Raw genomic sequence first — 21,344 nt, 5'->3', positions numbered from 1 at the left:
GAGGGGAATCACTCAGCAGGATGCATGATCAACACGATACAGACTATTCTTAATAGTGCTACAGTAAACGGATGAACGAGCCATCACCCTCAGGACCCTCAGCAGCGTCCTGCATCCCTGTTAGGTCATGAAGAGCACGTGTCCTAACATGATGCACCATTAAAGCCGCCCACAGAGCGTGAGACAGCTGAACACTTCAAAGCACATACTCTCCATGTCCAGAACAGCTTGGTTGGTGTGGCAGTTGACGGCCCTCTGCTGCTCCACCTGGTCCTCCAGCTCAAAGATGGTCTCCTTCAGCTCCTTCAGCTGGTTCTCAGCCTGAAGCCCCGCCTCCTCCAGAGAAGTCACTCGGCTGCTGAGCTCCTGCTCCCTCTTGTCTGCTCGCTCCGTCACCTGCTGGCATTTGGCCTCCACCTGTGTGTGAGTGCACATCGGACAGATTGAGATGGATTAAGCACTGCAGTCAGCCCTGGATCATGACAGGATAGTTTATGGTTTCTTCCTGAGGTAACTTTTCTATTTAATCCCGACATTTTAAAAGACTGAATCAAGATTTCTGGCTTTCCATCGGAGCAGAATGGACGAAGAAGAATACACGTTAGCAAACCACTGACTGAGATGTCATATACGGAGGTGAAATTATGTGTTGCTGTTGTTTGCACGTGATGTGAAAACACTGATGGTTGAATTCTGTGATATTACCATGAACACGATGTATCTGTACCTGGCGGATCATGTGATGCTGTTTGCTTGGTTTAACACCTCAGCGAGGTGCTGCCGAACTAGAAGCATCACAAACATTAGATATATATGAAGTTATAGAATTAGCTTCAGCAATGTCTCTCAAACTGGCCGCAGTGTAGGCATGGGCGTGTCCAGAGGGGGAAATGGGCCCCTCTTGAAATCTGACTGGCCACCCCAGTTGCCACCACAAAATCCCAAACTATGATTGGCTATATACCTAAATAGAGGCGGGACAACGGGCTGCAGGTAGTCTACGTGTCAGCTTGGTATGTTTTCTTTGGTCAGAACTTTCATTAATAAATAAAAACTTTGTTCAAGTCCAGATGCTGACCATATGGAAGTTGGTCTGGTAGCTGGAGAGATGCCAGAGCACTTCCTGAGCACTACCGAGGTGCCCTTGAGCAAGGCACCAAACCCTCAACCGCTCTGGTGCACTCCCTGCTTAGCAGTGTGTAGCACTAATGCTATCCACAGGTCCTGTTTGTGCATGTGTGTGATTGGGGTCTATGTGTGTGAGAACAGATTGTAAAACCAGAATTTCCCTCAGGGATGAATGAAGTATATCATATTCAAAAAATTCTAAAAAAATCTCATCAGACCGCTGCTTTGGGAAGGAATTCATCCATAAAAATTTGCAAGACAACTTTTGCATTCTGTCTAAATAGCAAAGCATTTATTAGCTTTGCATGGGTACAGAAACATTGATAGTAAATGTATTTATGCAGGTTAGACTGTGAAGAAGGATGTTTGTTAGTGAAGCTCTGAAGTGGCCTCTCCCTCACAGTCATGTGATAGAGCACAGGAGTGTGAGTCATAGAGGGTCAAATACCGGTGAACCACCCTGCGGATGGCGCTGCAGTCGTGGTCGGACAGGCTGATGGTGACACGCCTCACTTTGGACTCAATAACCACCAACATGCCCACAAAGCCACAACGCCTCCGCCTCTGCTGTTTGTGGTTTCTGAGGGGAAAACCGAACGGACAACTGAGACACATACGAAAGTAATCAGAGAGAGTATGAGTTCATGTTCTGTGGTGCCCAATACCAGCTGTGACGTCTGATTAATGGTCACGTTTGAACTATCGGGGAAAGTATTTGTCCTCGTGGTGACAGGAGGTGACGGAGTCAGGATGTATCGTTTATGTCATATCAGCCCGTTTCACCTACATATTCGAAACATTACTAGTTGTGAGGTTGGTTCAGATCTATTTATGATCTATTGCTACATAAATGACGAGTGGAGCGCTTCGGCTGCTTTCACAGTTTACAGTAAGAGGTCGTTGTATTAGAGCATTCCTGATCGCTTTGTCAAACTCCGCTCAACCAATGAGCTCAGGACGTTTGAAGAATCACAGCCAGTCTCATATTATTAGTCAGGTCCTGGACTACACACACACACACACACACACACACACACACACACACACACACACACACACACACACACACACACACACACACACACACACACACACACACACACACACACACACACACACACACACACACACACACACTAACAGAAAATTGATCTCTGGATGTCACACCCCCTCCTACCTTGGACATTGTTGCTCGCACATGCTCAGTGGTGGCCTGGGCCTGTAGCAGCTCCTGCCTCAGCTCGGTCAGCTCCATCTCCAGCCTGTCTCTCTCAGCGTGGGCTGTTTTCAGCAGGTTTTGCACCTCAGTGGTGTCACTGGCACTCTGCATGGCCTTCAGCTCAGACACTTTTTGCCTCTCTATGTCCACCTGTGCCTTCAGCCTGCTGTTTTCCAGTCTGAGAGAGTCTGCTGTTGCCTTTTGCTCCTCCGCGGCCTGTGCTGCTTGACCCCGGGCCTCCAGCTCCCCGTCCAGCTGGGCCTGCAGCCTGTCCATCTCTTCCCTGAGACAGCGCACCTGGCCCTGGGCCTCTTGGTGCTCCCCCTCCAGATCCCGCAGGCTGCCGGTCAGTTGCTGCTGGATGTCCACCAGCTTCTCCCGTTCGAATCGCGAGCTCTCGATCTGCTCAGCATACCTCTGCTCCAGCTCGGCCAGACGAGGCCCTTGGCTTCCGAGCTCCTCCTCCCTCTGGGCCTGAGCCTGGGCTTGCTCCTGAAGCCGACCAGCCAGTGCCTCATTTTTCTGGGTCATCACTTCAACACGCTCTCTCTGCTGTTGAAGTGAGGCCTGCAGGAGACGCTTGGCCTCTGCCAGGCGCTCATTCTCGGCCGTCAGCTCCTGCACCACTTGTTGCTGGTCAGCCAGCTCCTGCAGAGTTGCCTGCAGCTCCTCAGCTGTGCTGTGGTGGCTTTCCTCCATCTTATGAATCTGTTCTGTCAGGCTTTTTACTGAAACATCCGACCCCCTGGCATTGGTGACTCTCCCCGCCACATTGGCCTCACCACTCACACCGCTGCTCACCGATTCTGAACGTGATGGGATCTTCTCAAACTCGGAGGAGTCGGGTGATGGTGAGTCTTTGGTGACATCTGAGTCGGAGGAGGCCGACATTTTGAGAGGTCTGACAGTTGAAGTGAGACTGTCCTGTTGGGTAGCAGAGGAGTTGGAGTCTGAGGGCAGGCCATTAACCAACAGTTTGGAGGGACTGTCTGTGTTTGTGCAGGAGAGAGGAGAGGCCTCCACGCTGAGCAGCTTCTCCTTCAGCACCTGGTTCTCCTCCCTCAGCGCTGCAAGCTCTCTCTGAAACTTCCCGTTCTTCTCCCTCAACTCCCCAACCAGCACGAGCGCCTCTGCCACCTGCCCCTGCTCTCTGTCAGCAGAAGGCTCTTGCCACGAGACAGAGCTGGGTGAAGTAGAAGGGGAAGCAGTGGAGGCTCTACCTTTGCAGCGCTGTAACTCCATCCTCAGGTTGCTGATCTCTAAGTCTTTAGCCTTGGCCTCGGCCAGCAGCTCTTTCACCTGACACTCCAAGAGGCCCCTTTCTTGGCCCTCTGCATCTGCCCGGGACTTTGTTGATGCACGTGTCTGCTTTGCCAGGGTGGAGAGGCTGGAAGTGCTGGCACTGGAAACCATCCTCTTAGTGCTAGAGCTCCTCAGCTGCTCCCTCAGAGACGTGCGGTCTCTTGTTATAGTGCAAGGGATTTCTCGAGGAGCTGGGATACCAGACTTCTTAGCTGTTTGTGCACCTGCAACAAAAAAACAAGGTTCAGTAAATACGAGTATTATCCATGACCTTGTTTTCTTGTGAAGTGAAAAGGTCATAACATTAAACATGGGAGAAATAAAATAATCTGCTCCTTTGTCTGCAAACTTCCCCAAAACAAAGAAAGCATCAGAGAAATATATGAATTAAAATCAACAGTTGTGTTTAAGCACCCGTTTGTATCAAATAGAATCGGTTTTGGTTTTTGAATCGTGAGCCCCAGGATATAATTGAATGTAGAGGCATTGATAGATTCACAGCCCTATCTAACTGAATAGACAGCGTGCCTCATTCAGATGCTCGTGTTACTCAGCAGTTTTATGTCGCTGCTCGTTGTTCATTTATTGTTCTCTGTTTGGATAGCAGATCATCCGCCTGGCACAGTGTGTCTGTTGGTGTCAGTGGTCATTCATCGCTCAGCAGAGCTTAGCTGTGGCATTTCAGAAGGCATCAGCATGGGTCGCAGGCACCAGCCTTTTCCAGCCCTCTCTCAAATATGAAGAGTATTTACTGATGCCCGGCGAGAGCAGGGTGCCGCCTGACAACGTTGTATTGTTTGTTTTCTGATCATCAGCAAACAGCCATGCAGACACAAGGGGCTTGTTTGTTTCAAACCATGACAAAGGTCCCTGTGCACGTGGAGCGTTCAGGCACAAAGAGGCTTAAGCAGTGCACTGACAAAGACGGCTCTGTCCCACACACACACACACACACACACACACACACACACACACACACACACACACACACACACACACACACACACACACACACACACACACACACACACACACACACACACACACACACACACACACACACACACACACACACACACACAGACACACACAGACAGACAGACAGACAGCCTGTGTGCTGAGATAGACGGAGCATCATCACCCTGAGCTACACAGGACACACTCATACACACATACACAAACAAACAGCCTGGTTCGGGATGGAAATCCTATACCCCTGTGGGTTCTTTAAGTACTCAGCCATTGATAGACTATCCTCTTATTGAATCAACTCACTGCCAACACTGGCACCATTTCTGGGGCACAAAGCCGTTTAACATTCCCAGAGTGTGCAGCTGTGTTGGAAAGAGTGAAGGGCTTGAGGCGGAGAGGTGAAGGCAGAACATGAATATATAGATCTGAAACAAATGTCAGCTCTTTAAGATCGGAGCTTCAGTTTGAGATTCTTGAGAGGGGGGACTTTGAAAAGGAACGGGAGCAGCTGCGTCTGTTCTGAATGTCACTGAGATAACGCTGTCAATTAAAAAGCAACTGCAAGTGTTTCACACTGAAGGGGACGCGTTAACAAACATTTCCTCCGTCCGTCACTCAGTAAGATGAGAGCACCACTGGACCCACCTGCACTTGAAAAAGACCCCCACGTGCCCGCACAGATCTACAGTCACTTTAGTGTGTCTGCGCTTCACAGAGGTGAATCCATGAGTGACAGAATGAGGACAGCATGCACTCCCAAATTATGTACCGTCACATGGAAGAGGTTAACACAAAATGAGCTCTGTGCGTTATAAACGACTATTTACTGTGAGCACTGCAAGAAGCAGCGTCCAGACAGGGAGAGAACGGGATACCTCACAGCTCACACCTCTTTTATATGCACCAGTAATACTCTCATTAAAGTTAGTAAAGAGAGAGAGAGAGAGAGAGAGAGAGAGAGAGAGAGAGAGAGCCGTCTGATGTGATTAAAATCAGTCGTTTCCCATGAGGCTGAGTGATGCCAGCAGTGGGACATTGGCTGTTCCTTCATATTCTCTTCTGTCCTCTGACAGAATAAAACCCAGATGGAGCACATGAACTCGATCATCTTTAGATCGCCCACCTCTTTCACCATGACATCACCACAGCTGCTTGATGTGAACACAGACAAACGACACCACAGTGGATGCCAGGAGTCGGCACATGCACGACTAAAGGGTTAAAGAGCCACTAGAATACAGGGTCAGGCGGTTAGAAATGAAGAACGTTTGCGGACTGTATTCTTACGTCTGTAACAGAGGATGAACTTTATGCATTTAGTCAGCATCATTTCAAATATTTCTGCAGTTTAGTGATGTTGCAGAAACAGACGGATGTATCATTGCTCAGTCCCAGTATACCCCTCGACCCTACCACTTAGCCCTACCCCTACATGTTTACGTCTAGTGGCAGGGTTTCCTGATTCTTGTTGGACTGGAGGGATAGGGTGAAGTGCACTCCAAACACAGTGTTATGAGAAATCTCCCAGAATGCCTGCCCGGTAACGTCGGCTCCTTGGTTTGTGTAAATGCGGTCAAAGAGAACGACTGATGGTCGTCCCATTTCACAGGAGGAGCATCAACCACTAGCTAACTCTGTTCTGAGGGGCACTCGACATCGAGGGGAAGGGAGTAAAGATTAGAAGTATCAGACTCCCAGAGAGAAAGATTTTAAAAATGCCCGTTCCAAATGTTGGCTGTTCAAACGATATTTGATCCTCAACAATATTGTTGTATTGAGTTGATACTGCCCGACACTGAGTGTATCAGCGAGTCTGAGCACGCTGCCTGGGAGATTAAAAAATACCACGTCAGTTAATAACAAGTATCCAAGACCAATACACACGCTGCAGAGAGTTTATTATTCAAATCTTAACTTCCTCAAGTGTCCACTGTGGGAGAGCCATCTGAAGGCAAAGCTTTATCTGAGAGAAAGAGCTGAGATTAGATTCTACTCTGAAACTATAAGTGCTGTCACACCTGCAGAAAACGACTAATTTCAGAGTGAGCTGATGTGAGAACTCAGCAGGATATAATCAGGAGAATTCACCTGGAGCGAGTGGGAGGGGGTGGTGACGTTTATTCCCTGTGATCAGATAGACTGTCTGCACGCTCTGGTGACAGTGGTTGGGACTCTGGTAACAATGGGTGGGACTTTGGTAACAATGGGTGGGACTTTGGTAACAATGGGTGGGACTTTGGTAACAATGGGTGGGACTTTGGTAACAATGGTCTTCCCCCGCTGACTGACTGAGTAAAGGATCTTCCTCTGATGGCGCATTCAGAAGTGTAAAAAATCTTGTGTGTACATCGTATCAAATCTAGTTCATTATGGTGCTGTGAAGTATTTGCTCCTAGAAGCACGCTTTTGTAAAAATGTAAACTGAAATATTGAAGGGCAAGGTGGTCTAGGATTAGCATTAGCGTTCTCTTTGTAGGTCCAGGTCCATTTATAGCTTCCTCTGAGACTTTCTCTTATCTGTGAACAGAAGTGGAATGGGAAGTTAACAGCCCAGCAGGGAGCTTTGTACCGCTTGGAGGAGATAAATCCTCATGCAGTCCTAAGAGACAGACTCTTATTGATAAGGAAGTGCAAAAACTGTTAAGAGGAAGAGATGTGTTATAGAATGGATACAGTGCTGGAGGTGGAGCCCTGTTCGTTTCGTATGAAAGCAGCTCAGTGGTGCATAAAGCAAAAAAAAAAAGTCTTCTTCAGCGTTACTGCTCCCATAGATTTAAAAGATTTTTTTGAACGTTCATATCAGGAAGTTGATGTACATGAAAGAAATTATCCATTCATTTTTAGACGTCTCTTTCCTGACGTAAGCCTATGGGGGAAAGTCCTTCTGGGTCCAATGGCATGACGTGACTCTGCAATACCAGCTTCAGCCACGATGTAAAACTGGCTTCAACGGTCATCGCACTTCCTGGGGGCTTGGTTTCAACAGTAGTTTAAAGAACAGACTTGGGGGCAGACCCTCCCTCAGACTGGACTTATGAATGTGTTGTGATCTAATTATTTAAATTAATTCAGCTGATTGACTTCCAGTCACCCAAAGGCATCCAGTTATTTCATGGCAAGCCCGCTCCTCGACCACAGTGAGCCATTGTGCCGTCTTCTTTCTCTCTAATGAAGATAAGCTTTCAGATCCCAGCCAGAGTCGTGTGGCTGGACTCGGTCCAGCAGCAGCCAGTTAACTGCAGCCATCCTGCCAGCGTGCCAGCCGAGAGGTGACAGAGTACACAGTGAGCAAAGTGCACAGTGTCTCCAATTAACAGAACAGAGGGGTCACTGGAGAGGAGGCTGAATGAATTCATGTCTGCAGGTGGTGAGGGGGTCAGAGAGTTGGCAGCTCAAATGACGCACCGGCCCTCGTCACTCTGAATGGAAATCTCTTGCTGCCAGTCCTCCGTCTTCCCCGTCCAGGAAATGTGGCGGGCAGATTTACAGTAAGGTGGAAGTGGAGAGGAGAGATAGACACGTTGGGTCAGTGTTTCTGGCCTTCCTGTTGTCCATCTGACGGGTCATGGAATAGGTCAACAGGCGCCCCACAGACTCACAAGCATTCCTTTCCTCTTACTGGATCGGAAGACATTCAGAACAGAAGCTCCATGACGGCCACAGTGACGGAGCAGAGATTAGGCAGACGCTGAGCTGCTTCACATCAACGTGCCACGGACATTCACCACAGCACCGCCTGTAGAGGATGGTATGCACCTTCACTAATCCAGCTATTCTCCCTCGATTTATACCTGCCTTTGTAATAAAGATATTTCCATTGAAATGTCACATCAAGCTGATCTCAAGCCTGCTTTTCAAACCACAGAGGCAACTGTACTGTTTTGAACAGCAACACACTGCAAGGGGATCAGTGTGTGTGTGTGTGTGTGTGTGTGTGTGTGTGTGTGTGTGTGTGTGTGTGTGTGTGTGTGTGTGTGTGTGTGTGTGTGTGTGTGTGTGTGTGTGTGTGTGTGTGTGTGTGTGTGTGTGTGTAAATCAGATCCACTACAGTATATCATCAAGCTTCAGAGATTTTCTGAAAGCTTACAAACAGTCTTTGCACCTGAGCTGGAGGAGTAACTTAGCAAAATAAAACAACCTTTTTTTTTTCGAGCTGTCAGCATCGATATAAATATAACAATATTGTCTTACGCTATACCTCGTCTGAAGATATATCGATACGTCATAAAAACCTGATACACCACCCAGCTCTACATGAAGGATCAGCATGACAAACCACAGAGGACCAGCTGGCCTGGGTCCTTGAATCATTTGGACCGGCCTGCCTGCCAGGACTTTTAACACGACCTCCTTATGTGGGTCCTCTCTGCTGTACGATACGTGTGTAGCCAATAACCTACAGAGAGAGATCTAACAGCAGGGACCGAGAGCAAGAGCCAGCCAGCTGAGAGAGAGAGAGAGTCGACCAGCTGAGAGAGAGAGTCGACCAGCTGAGAGAGAGAGAGTCGACCAGCTGAGAGAGAGAGTCGACCAGCTGAGAGAGAGAGAGAGTCGACCAGCTGAGAGAGAGAGTCGACCAGCTGAGAGAGAGAGAGTCGACCAGCTGAGAGAGAGAGAGTCGACCAGCTGAGAGAGAGAGTCGACCAGCTGAGAGAGAGAGAGTCGACCAGCTGAGAGTGATTTCTTAAAACTCCACATGGAGAACTCACCGAGGGAATAATGATAATAATAATACAGCATTTGACATGATTGCATGTTTACAGGATCAGGGTGTGTGATGGTTACAGGTTATGATGAGTATTGTAAAGCCCTCTTTTAAACCTTCAGAATAAATGTCACAAGATGTTTGAAGCTTTGAGTGATTTCTTTTTGTCCTGAATCGGCCGAATAAAACATATTAAAATACAGAATGTATTGAAAGATTACGCAGCAAGGATTAGAAAAAGGACCAAAAAAAAAGGCAGACCTTAATCTCTAACTGGGTCTCTCTCTGAACAGACCACGGCTGAAAGCACAACAGACTCAGTTCAAAAAGGGCGTTAATACATTTGTATGTTTTTAAGTACAATTAAATGTTAGTCGACATTGATGTAAAATTTCACAAAATTTCTAAAAAGGACTGGACTCCTCTAGATCATTTCAGGAGGAGCGCCCCTGAAATCCTCCTGACCTGGTTGTTCACACATGCACCTCACAGTGGGAGACTATTCCTGTCAGACAGGAGGGGGGGGGGGGGGGTCTGCTGAGATAAGACATGATGGAGAAAGAATGACACAGGAAGTAATCCTCTATAAGACGCTATAATGAGAATATGTGTCTTTCTATCAATGCTACATGTAGTTGAACAGAATCACAATGTGAACTAAAGAGTGGAGAAGAACATACTGGAGAACAGGAAACATAATGCAGCAGGTTCATTAGAGCACAGAGATGGTAGAGGTGGCGTGCAGACAGTCTATGGTCGTGCAGTGATCACAGGGAATAAACATCACCACCCCCTCCCACTCGCTCCAGGTGAATTCTCCTGATTATATCCTGCTGAGTTCTCACATCAGATCACTCTGACTTTCTGCAGAATAAATACGAGGAGGCTGGAGGAGAAACTCCGGGTGAAGAGAGAAACATTCAGCTGGTTGTGTTCACATATGACGCTTAGACTGGAAATATCAGGAAGTTTGTGAACGCCGTCAAAGACTCATTAGCAACAACACGACACACCCTGTTCCCCAACTGACGTAAAGAGTGATGTTTTGATCTCTCAACAACAGCATGACCTACACATTTAGAAACACAGCCAGCTGCTGACAGAAAGTTCAGCTCAGCGTGCACTGAAACAAACAAAGTGTGTCAGATTCAGACACACTCCTCTAGTTGTTCAGTTACTGATCTTAGTGATGTCAGACCTGCGGGCTCTGATGACAGGGCCGTTCTTCCATTTGACACTATCACAGGACATCTGAGCACACGCCTCCTTCTGCAAACAGAACGCTGAGTTTAAAGGCTCGTGTGTTTACTGTACAAACCGCTAGCTGCCATGGAAAGTGTGACTGCTGTGACTTCCTCTCCGTGCCCCAGCTTGCTTCCTCATGTTGAATCCCTGCTCTCTGTCACTCTTTTCTGCTAATGCTGATGTTTGGAGAAGCTGTGTCCTGGGTTAAGTGAGGTCACCGAACCTGATCAACCAATCAGAGATCAAGAAGGCATTTTTTGTCTTTCTCTGAACTGAAGCAGTCTGTGTTCACTCTCACACAGCTGAGGCAGGAGCTCCATCAGGTAGAAGAGGTCGTGTTGGAGTAGTCCAAATCTTGAGACCACTTTTGAAGGTCTCAGTCTCAGACTGGGCAGATTCCGGATTTTAAGGTCAAGACCACAACTGATCGGCTACTTTTCCTCGTCATCGCTGTGATTAGAAGGCAAATGGGCCTTTCTAAAAGAACAAATAAATTCACTTGTAGTTTGATTGTTATCCCCCGGTTACGGCCGCAACCTTCACGGTGTTATGGATCGTAGTGAGTGACACGGCCCCTGCACACAAGATGAGGATTTTTCAGAGATATTCATGGTGCTGGTCTTGTCTTGGTCTCAAACCCTAAATGTCCTGGTCTCGTCTCGGAGCTCTCTGCTCTCTATGGCTAACGTTATGTCTTGGTCTTGACGACCACACTAAGAAGAGGCGAGAACATCTGTGGCGACGGCCATTTTAATCCACATGTAATTATGCAAACGCTGTTGAGACTCGAGGTACTTAGTGATGGATGTCTGAGCAGAAAAGAATAAAAATAAAACTCTTTCAGCGTGCTGCTGGTGAGCTGAGTGTGAACGAAGAACAATGTTGTTCCAGTGACAACACCCGCTCTGCTACATTAAAATCCTCCACCACTGTTTTAGTGTTTGGCACCGTGTCCACACGTAACCCCGCCTTCCCAGCATCCTGATCAAACCTCTCATGTGTGAAATATCCTTTTTTGACCATGTGCGAGTCAAGATATTTGCTTTTTCTTTTTTTGACCTCATTGAACAAACATGATTCTGCTTCCTTTAGATTCCTGGCCCAACGGGTACATCTGACTGAGTCGCAGCTCCGAAAATAGCCCCGCTGTTATTGGACAATATCTCAGTGACTATTCATCAGCAGCTGACAGCGTGCTGACCGCAGACTCGGCTCTTGGCTGCTCTCCTGGAGGGCTCGCTGCACAGTCTCCTTATCACTGCAGCAGACAGCTTCCTCCACAGCTTAACATTTCAGAGATAACGGCTTCAGGCTCGTCTGAAGGAGTCTCTCACCTTCACACCTTTCCTAAAGGGTTTTAGCAAAGATACAAAACGTTCCTGAATGTTTGTGGTGAGCTGAATGTAGACGAATCTTTCACCCCGAGTTAAAATGTTTCATGTGAAGACGGGGTTAGCCGATGTATGAACCCAGCAGAAAACGTCCAGTGAGCGAGCGTGTGGTGGTCATGATGTTAACATCGAGCTAACGGAACAAACAGTGTGGTCGTTGCCCGCCTTCGTCCTTCCCTCTCCTTTCCAGCTGCTGAGACCCTCACTCACCCAGACTGGACTACTGCGACAGTTCATCGTCCGAACACTCAAGAAACTATAAAATAATATATCCATAATCCTGCAGCTCGCCTTCTCACACTCCTGCACCTGTGACCACATCACCCCCATCCTTAATAAACTCCACTGCTCCCCCCCCCCCCCCCCCCCCATCCTGCAGCGTATCCACTTCAAACTCCTCAACTACAAATCCCTCCACAACCTGTCTGAGCTCCTCCGACACAAACAAGGCCATCTCCATTGCCTCTCCCAGCCTCTGGAACTCACTCCCAAAAACCATCAGAGACCCCCCCCCCCCACCTCACTCTCCACCTTCAAGAAATCCCTAAAGACTCACCTCCTTTCCATCGCCTACAACCACTGTAAACTCTGTTCTCATCCTCCTTTTCTGACATTTCTTCTTCTTTGTTGTTGTTTGTTAAGCGTCTTTGAGGATTCTGTTTTTTATTATCATCATTGTGCACCTAGTGAAGCTGCTTCACCCCCCCCCCCCCCGACCCCTCCAGTCCGACAGGGAGCGTCTCCTGCTGTGAGGTGCACATGTGAGCAGGCCGTCTGTCCTGAGATCTTCAGGAGCGCGTGTGTGGAAACGTTTGTAGACCAACGTCTGCTGAGCCTCAGCTCCTCGTTTCACCTACTCCGTGCTAAGATCATGTGGAGACACTTTCACTGTCTGTGTCCCTGCTCACTAAAGCATCAGAAATATTGGACCCATGTTTCCATTTAGAGATGAAGATTTGAAACACCATGTCGACAGAAGATTAAAGGGCCCTTCCCTCGTGAGTCTTGGTGCTCTTAGATCTATAACTTGATAAAATATCACAGCATTCCATGATCGATTCTCATTAAATATAGAGGTTCATACGAGAGGATTTAGAAGAATAGCAGCTCAATCAATCAGCTGATTGCTCATTTCCTAATGGAGCTTCCTGTAGGAGCGAGGCTGAGGAGCGAGGACCACGGAGTCGTGTTTGAGTTTAAATACTTTTCACAGCCACAAGAACATGAGTGATTAAACGCAGGAGGACTGTAAGAGGCGCTTTCTCTCTTTGGCTGAGCAAACATTTCACTGATTCATTTCTCACCGTACACGCTGGCGTTCCCCGCCCATAGCTGTCTGTACCGACAGTCAAACTCATCAACAAGAAGCTCTATGTTTATTAGTAAGAGGAGAGTAATGTGTGAGGATGAAGAAGGGAAGCTGAGCCTCTCCAGTCGTTTGATTCGGACCGTGTCTGAGTGCACGCATGCAGAGGAAACGTAGGAGTGATGTTTCTCAGCATGCAGCAGCTTGTTACCATTCACACCAAATCTGTGTCACACAAACCAAAACAACTCAAACTAAATACAGCTTTCTTCTAGGAGTCCAACAAAAACGGAAAAAACTAATCCCTGAGAGGCACATGGGGAGGAAAACACGGAAGAGTCAGGAATGTCACGCTGTGCGCCGGTTTCTCCTCCGTGTGACATCATTGTGCGACGCTGTTAGAGCGATGGCAGACGTAACCAAACTAGCGCTGGTGCTAATGATGCTAACTGGACTTTCTACACGCTCACACATAAACACACAGTTACTCTCCCACTATGTTGACGAGCAGAGACGCCTGATTGGAACGACAGAGGTCACTGCTGCTTCATACGACACTTCCACCACAAAAACCCCGCCGCCAACATCGCTTTGGACAAGGTGGGATACTTTGACTTGGCATGCTCATGACAGCTGTGACAGTTTATCCAATTTCATGTTGATGAAGATTATTTGAGAACTGAGCGTGTGTGGATGACAGGATTGTTTATAAACGGAGGAGGAAAACCTCTTTTTTAAAAACATACCCGCCTACTCCTGACAGAGAAGGTAACGCACACGCACACACTGAATAGAGCAGGAGCGACAAACGAGACACTGGTGAAACTGGTGAGGGGCAATCGTGGAAAAGGAAGGACGTAAAACAAGAGAAGGACTTCAAAATAAAACAGTGAAATATGAGGAAGTAAAAAACAAAATAAAACAAACGGAGTGACCAAAGTAAACAAAGGTCAACCATGACAAAGCGTTTTGTGTGTTTGTGCTGCATCATGACCACGTGCTGTTGCTATGAGGAGACACTTCAGATTAAAATAAACTCCTGTGTGTTTGAGCGTGTCTGTCTTTTTAGCCCCAGAGAGCCGCCGGCCCCGGGTCTGTTAATCCTTAAATTATGCAGCGATGGAAACAGCGAGATATTCCTGCAAAAGAGCTTAAAAAACACGATAAAGCTCTTCATGTACCAATACGAGGATACGCTGCGTCCGAGATGCAAATGCTGGTTTTGTTTAAGAAATGAGGTTACACAGATAAGGACGGGCTGGGTCGTCTCTGGATGAGCGTGAAGTTGCTGCTGCATGCACTTCAGAGGGTCTTTGAAATGGAAATCTGACGGAGGCGCAGAGAGCTGGAGGCAGCGGAGGGATGTGAGCGTGAGGCAAATGATGATACCATCATACTCCTCTGGCAGCTTCCCTCACGCTTCCTGTCAGAGCGATCTCACTCAGCACTTTCCCTCACCTGACTCCACACACACACACACACACACACAGGTGCAAACACACACACACTGTACACACTGTACACACTGAGACCTGGACGGGTAGAACAGAGACACACAACACACGGAGTCATAACTAAAAACAGGAGAGCGAAGCAGGGAGCTTCTCTCAAACCCGTCTAAACAGCTTCTCTAACTCCAGGGCATTTTACTCAGCAGGCACTCTGTTGGCGTGGATCTTTGTCAGTCCTCATTAGTCAGGACTCGTCATGTCTGAGATTTACTCACACAGACATGACAGGAGATTAGCTATTGAATTAAACAAACATACGTCTCTCTTGAAAGGCGGACGGAGAAACGATGGGACGAGTGATGCTGAGACAAACACACAAGAAAACAAAAGCAGACCTGGCTCTGTTTCTTCTTGCCTCCCCGCCTGGTTCCCCATGTTGGACTGCTCTGCTCCGCGACTCCCACTCTCCACACCGGGGCGGACTAATCCAAGAATCCGTGGCTGCGGGGGAGAGGTGTGTGTGTGTGTGTGTGTGTGTGTGTGTGTGTGTGTGTGTGTGTGTGTGTGTGTGTGTGTGTGTGTAAGAGAGTGTCGTGATTGTTGTCTCTGCTCAGCAGCCACGAGCAGCTCCGGTCAGTCACACAGAGAAGACACCATCAGAGACGTCTGGTTCCCTCCTTCTGCTCCTCTGCTTTTCCCTACTCCTATACAAATCTGTGCAAGTGTGTGTGTGTGTGTGTGTGTGTGTGTGTGTGTAAATGTGTGTGAGAGCGCGTGTCCTCCACAACGGTGACAGTATGTCACACTGGCAGGCGGGCGGGCAGCGCTGTGTGCACTTCATTATTCCTCTGATGACTGGAATCAGCTCAGAGGAGGCGTGGCTTCCCTGGCCACACACACCACACACACACACACACACACACACACACACACACACACACGCACACCTCCTCCCACTCCTGCTAACCAGTTTACTCTCACCAAACCTAGCTGAACAATAGTGTGAACCATCCCTCTTACTGGTACTAAAATGTAGAGCGAGAGAGAGAGAGAGGGAGAGAGAGATAAAGAGAGAGAGGGAGAGGGAGAGGGAGAGAGAGAGAGAGAGAGAAAGAGAGAGAGAGAGAGAGAGAGAGAGAGGGAGAGAGTGGGTGGAGGGAAAGGGAAGGAAAGCGGAGCAGGAAGAAAGGAAAGGCACTATTTGTATTTTTGGCAGAGGATGACAGTGCCGCTCTCGTCTTTAGTCTCGCTAAGAGAGACCTCACACAAAGTCTCCTGTGCTTCTACAAACGTGCAAAATCTAAAATGCCAACTAAAGTCTTCAAAGGAAGGAGAAAGTGGGAACCCCGGCCGTGTACAGTGCACCCACAAGGGCGCGAAACACGACTACATGTGTATACTTTTGGTGGCGTTCTGTGCAGCTAGCGTTCTTTTTTCTTTCCCATTCACACCGAATACAAACGTATTTAACATCTAAAATGGCAGGAGCGGCAACAGTCACAAAAATTAAGAATGATACCAGTGACGGCTGGTCAACAGAGGGTGCTACATCGCCGTCCACCCACTCCCCACAAGGAGAACGACAAAACTTTTCTGAATACGTTTTTAATATGTTTTAAAAATCGGCTACACATGATGCACAGTTTTGAAAGCGCAGAGTAAAAATAATGTGTAATTTAAAAACGTTCTACGTGTCTGACTTTTCTGGTGGGTGCTAGACTCCAGCGCTCCAGGAATCTCCTCTTCAAGAGAGAGGCACAGATAGCCTAGTGGTTTCTGCGAGCGCCCCATGTACAGAGGCTATAGCTATAGATTTTCCCTTCATGACATCACAAAGGGCAGTAGCCCCTCCCTCAGGTGGGTGACACTCCCACAGCTAGGTGTTTGTTCTGCCCTCTGAGTCTGCCTTCTCACCGTAAACAATAGAACATGGAGCGAGGAACATGAGACACCCGAGCCCTTCCAGAGAGGGGGCGTGGTCAGACACAGCTCATTTACATTCAAAGGTACAGACACAGAAACAGCCTGTTCTGAGCAGGGCTGAAATAGAGGGGTTTATAGGCATGATCAAATACAGGATCAGAGTGGATTTAGAACAAGACACTTCACACACATGTTTTGAGGAGCTCTAAGACTTCTTTAAACTGGTTGAAGAAGAGGAGGATATGTGACCTTTAAGAGTGACTCTCACTGCATCGTCCATTTTCAAAGCCAGACTTGACACACATGAGCTCTGATATTTTTAGTAGGATGAGTTTTGTTGTTACATAAGCTTAAGTCTAAGTCTTTCCTATTCACAGCTGAGAAGAAGAAGAATCGTGCAAATCCAAATATTTAAAAATTAAACATACAGCAGACATTTTAAATCGAGGTTGCAGTTCTCTTCAAAAATCCTTTCAAAGACTGTCCGGTCGCTGTGAGGGAGGTCTAGTTTGTTGCACCACTCTGCCCACTGCAGGCTGCATATTCATCTCTTTCATGCAATAAAACTACACAGCTTTGTTTCAGTTCTCATGAATGTTGCATAACTGAAACTTCACTTTCTGTCGCTTTCACAATGTTCTCCCCTCTGCTCGTCTCCTCGGAGCAGCACATAAACAAACATGCCTCTAATCCAGCTAAGAATGTTCTCCTCACCACAGGACGTCCATCTCTGTGACCCCAACAGGCCTCCTTCAGGATCTGGAAGACCCTTTTTTTATATTATTTAGTCTTTGTTTAACCAGGAGAACCTTGTTAAGATTCAAAACCTCTCTGGTCCAGACAGGCAGCAGCACAATGAACAGAGTTTCTGACAGACAACGAGCAGCATTACAAATATATTAAAGATGGAGCCAGCAGCTTCTTCCTTCAAAATAAAACACAGACTTCTCCTAAAGTGAAGCTGCTCCATCGTCCCTTCTGGGCCTCCATACATGTGTGGTGGTGACTGTGTCTGCAGAGACTCTGTCCTCTCACTGGATTTTACTGTTCTGCTTTGTTCTGGTTGACTCGGGACGTTACTGGGTGGAGCTGGTGTGTTTCCTCCAGCCAATGACAGCGCAGCAGGTGAGTTTAGGAGTGGATACAATTCAGTGATTGGACGAGATTCAAACTGGTGAATATGACAGACGTGGACGTAGCAGCAAAGAAGAGAAAATATAATCAGAGTGAGGAGAAACACCAAGTGGATAAAGCCCGTTCTAAAACGAGGGTGAACCTTGTGTTGTCTTTTACCCGTGGACGTGGAGTTGGTTTGTTTCCTGTTGGACAGGCAGGTGACAAACACCGGCTGTTAGCTTGTGCTAGCGTGCGTTAGCTTGCAGTGTAGCTACAAGCAGTAAACATACACACTACGTCCTGCAAGGGGCGGAGCTTCTGAGGGCGATGAGCCCAGGAGGAGGGGACAGTTTGAATGTTTACCAACATTTCTACTGACTCCGCCCCTAAACATTATAAATAAATGTCCTGGGGCTGTAGATTATAAGTCCCTGCTCTCTTCTGACTGATGGAGGTCAGAAGGTTTGCAGGAAGCAGACCTTAAAATAGACTCGTAGATAAGAACGTGTCAGTATTCGTTTTCCTCTTTTCGCCCCCCTCATGAATTTTTAGGGGACTTGCAGGAGTCAGAAGCTTTCCAAGAGAGGAATTTCAACCTTGATGCCAAAACTCTGACCAACAAACCTGAAACATGTTGAGAATGTTTTTATGTTTGAGCTGACGTGTTGGTACAGTGGTGGCCTGTAGACGCTCTGTGGTGAGACGGCTGCTTTCTCACGCTGCATTTATAACACGTGGTCGATGAATGATCATTTTAAATGAACTGTAGTGCACATTAAGACTCGGAGCTATATGGGCCACATCAAACATAAATGTGTAGGTCATTTTTTTAATGCATATTTGTTTCCATCTGCACGTGCTGCTCGTGTCCGTGTGCTTCTGTCACGGTTGAGTGCTCATGCAGTCTAAGGCGTCTCGATGGACTAGGGCGGGTCTGACTAATCTGATTTGACGGATATATGGAGCTGAAGGACCATATACCTTTCTCTCCTGCAGCCACACACACACACACACACTCACAGCCACACACACACACTCACAGCCACACACACACACACACACACACACACACACACACAGACACACACACACACACACACACACACACACACACTAACACACACAAACAAACACTCACACAGGCAGAGACGGGGGCCTGCTGGGACCACATGTTCCTGTTGTCTGGACTGTGCCGTCTGAGCTGTGAAAAGTCAAACTGACACACTGAGGCGTACATATAGTCCCTCTCTCTCGCTCTCTCTCTCGCTCTCTCTCTCTCTCTCTCTCTCTCTCCTTATTATTTACTGTCACTGTTAACCAACATCAACCGACACTCGCATCACACATCCATCTTTTGTCTCTGCTGCCGGCGATGAGGAAGTGATACAGGCTAGAAGCTGATTAATAATAATGAATCTGTTGGGGTAAGAAAAACCTCCCACACGGCAAAAACTCTGAGAGGAACCTCATCATCATCACTCACTTGCTGCAAACCTTTCAAACAGCAGAGGCAGGAGGTTCACGAGAAGCCTGACCTGTGTTTGGTGCCGAGCAGCGACCTTGAAAGTAACCTTGACACAATACAGGAAGTAGACTGTAGAGTGAGGTGAGACGTCGTCCTACTGAAGTAGTAAGTGACACCGTTAGAGCGCTTGCTGCTTCCTGGTGATGGTCATCATGTTCTCTTCATTGAGATTCATGAACTGAAAGTTTTGCACACGTCTCTCAAGAGAAATAACGAGTTCATAATAAAAATAATAACAATATATTTTATTTAAAGGCGCCTTACAAAGCCAAGATAAAAAAACAAAGTAACAACACATAGATAAAACAAAACACATTTACAGGAAGTAATACAACCTGAAGTCCCTGACGCCCAGCCGCCGCCATCGGACTGTGTCGTCCCCACAACCACCGCTGTCCTCATTCAGGAGAGGAAGTGTGGACAACAGGAATGTGAGGAATGCAAAGGAGAAATCCTTCCTGCATATTATCCCATATGCTCTTTAGTAAAGTGTCTTGAGATAACACTTGTTATGAATTGGTGATAAAAAATAATGATTGATTGATGTAGGAAATCATTGTGTAGAGGATTCATGAGACCGGAGGAAGAATGATCAGACTGAATATGCCAGTTTAAAAAGATGTGTTTAGAGATGAGACTAAAAAATGGAGAGACAGTCAGTATTACGGATGTGTGGGGTGAGTGGGGCAGAGCGACTGAAGGCTCTGGACCCCATGGTGGTGCAGTGAGTTGAATGGAGGAAGAAGACCTGAGAGTGCGGGAGTGATGTGATTAACGGAGGGCCTTCTGGAGATGATGTGAGCAGCAGAGTCGAGGACTAACGCATCAGTAAAGAAAAGCGGTATAAAGTCTTAAAGAAGCAGCTGAACAAAGTGAACCACTGCCTTAAGTGATGTCACTGGAGTCAGCGTAGGTTGGAAAAAAGTATCTTGGGTTTTTGGTGTTAGAAAGTTGTGGGCTCACCGTGCCTCTTTAGGAAGGGCGGCAGTAGCTCAGTCTGTGGGGACTGTTGGGAATCGGAGAGTCACTAGTTCAAGTCCCGGTCCAGACCAAACTATGGAAGGGGTTTGGTCGGGAGGGCTGGAGGGTGAAGGTTTGTAAAGTAACGCCCTGCAGTCAACCGGTTGCTGGAGGGGTGCCAGGTCACCTCCTGAGTACTGCCGAGGTACCCTTGCTCAATCTCACCCTATGTAGCAGCCCCCCCCCCCCCCCCCCCCCACACCTCACTCTGACATCTCTCCACTAATGCATGTCCACACGTGTGTTTCTGGGCCTACTCTGTGCATGTCGTTCAATAACAGAGTGCAAAACAGAATTTAATAAGTAAAATATAAAAAAAAGAAAAGAGTTTCCCGTTCCCATCATCTTCACTTCAGGCTCCGTGAGCTGCCACTACATTAACACGTCTGAATCACTTTGTGAACTATGCTAAATATGTGAATGACTCCCAACAAACAGAATTAATGTGGTTGCAAAATGCTGAAGCAAAGTGACCGGGGCTCTTTAAGTGCCCGAAACAGGAAGTATCCTTCAGCGGAGAGTCAGCAAGGAGACGTTCAGCTCACCTCTCCTCGTCCCAGACATTAACCATCAGGGTAAAAGCACGGGAGGGATGGAGGGTGAAGGTTTGTAAAGTAACGCCCTCGACCGGCGTTTTATTTATAGAGCACGACCATCGTCTCTCCTTCTCTCTCTCCTCCTTGCACACTCCACAGGGACTCCTCCTGAAAGCTTGACTCAATTATTGATGAAGTCTGTTGAATAAGTCAGCAGGACGAGGCGGGGATTTAACCCATTGTCTGACGCTGAAGGGGGATCGAGACGAGACTCCATTAACAAAGATAACAGTTTTCACTCATTAGCACATCATGCTGTGAGGGCAGGCGAGGGTGGGGTCAGCTGACCCTTTAAGCCAATCCTCTGCATGCATGTGTGTGTGTGTGTGTGTGTGTGTGTGTGTGTGTGTGTGTGTGTGTGTGTGTGTGAACTTGTGTTGGTTGAACGCTTCTCTAAGCCTTGCACAATATTGGAACAAACTGACAGTGCTGTATCCTTTCGATC

General features: G+C 47.5%; 1 protein-coding gene across 4 annotated transcripts in view; it reads right to left on the bottom strand.

Annotated features, from left to right (window-relative positions):
* specc1 (sperm antigen with calponin homology and coiled-coil domains 1) overlaps positions 1 to 21,344 on the bottom strand; it is a 78,394-nt gene that overhangs the window by 36,759 nt on the left and 20,291 nt on the right. For 3 of the 4 annotated variants that reach the window (XR_010668645.1, XM_020649935.3, XM_020649936.3), the window contains exons 4-5: positions 2,306 to 3,873; positions 210 to 417 (exon numbers count right to left, since the gene is read on the bottom strand). Coding sequence is in view for 3 of the 4 variants with exons in the window: in XM_020649935.3 (XP_020505591.2) it covers positions 210 to 417; positions 2,306 to 3,873 (1,776 nt within the window). In the remaining variant the exon portion in view is untranslated. Of the gene's footprint in view, positions 1 to 209; positions 418 to 2,305; positions 3,874 to 15,114; positions 16,625 to 21,344 lie in introns of those variants that run through there. The other variant, XM_020649937.3, reaches the window with a different exon arrangement.

This window comes from Labrus bergylta, chromosome 14 (genome assembly GCF_963930695.1).
Source record: "Labrus bergylta chromosome 14, fLabBer1.1, whole genome shotgun sequence".
In the NCBI taxonomy this organism is placed as follows: domain Eukaryota; kingdom Metazoa; phylum Chordata; class Actinopteri; order Labriformes; family Labridae; genus Labrus; species Labrus bergylta.
The sequence above is the reverse complement of the archived record's forward strand: the minus strand, read 5'-3'. Positions and strand labels throughout refer to the sequence as shown.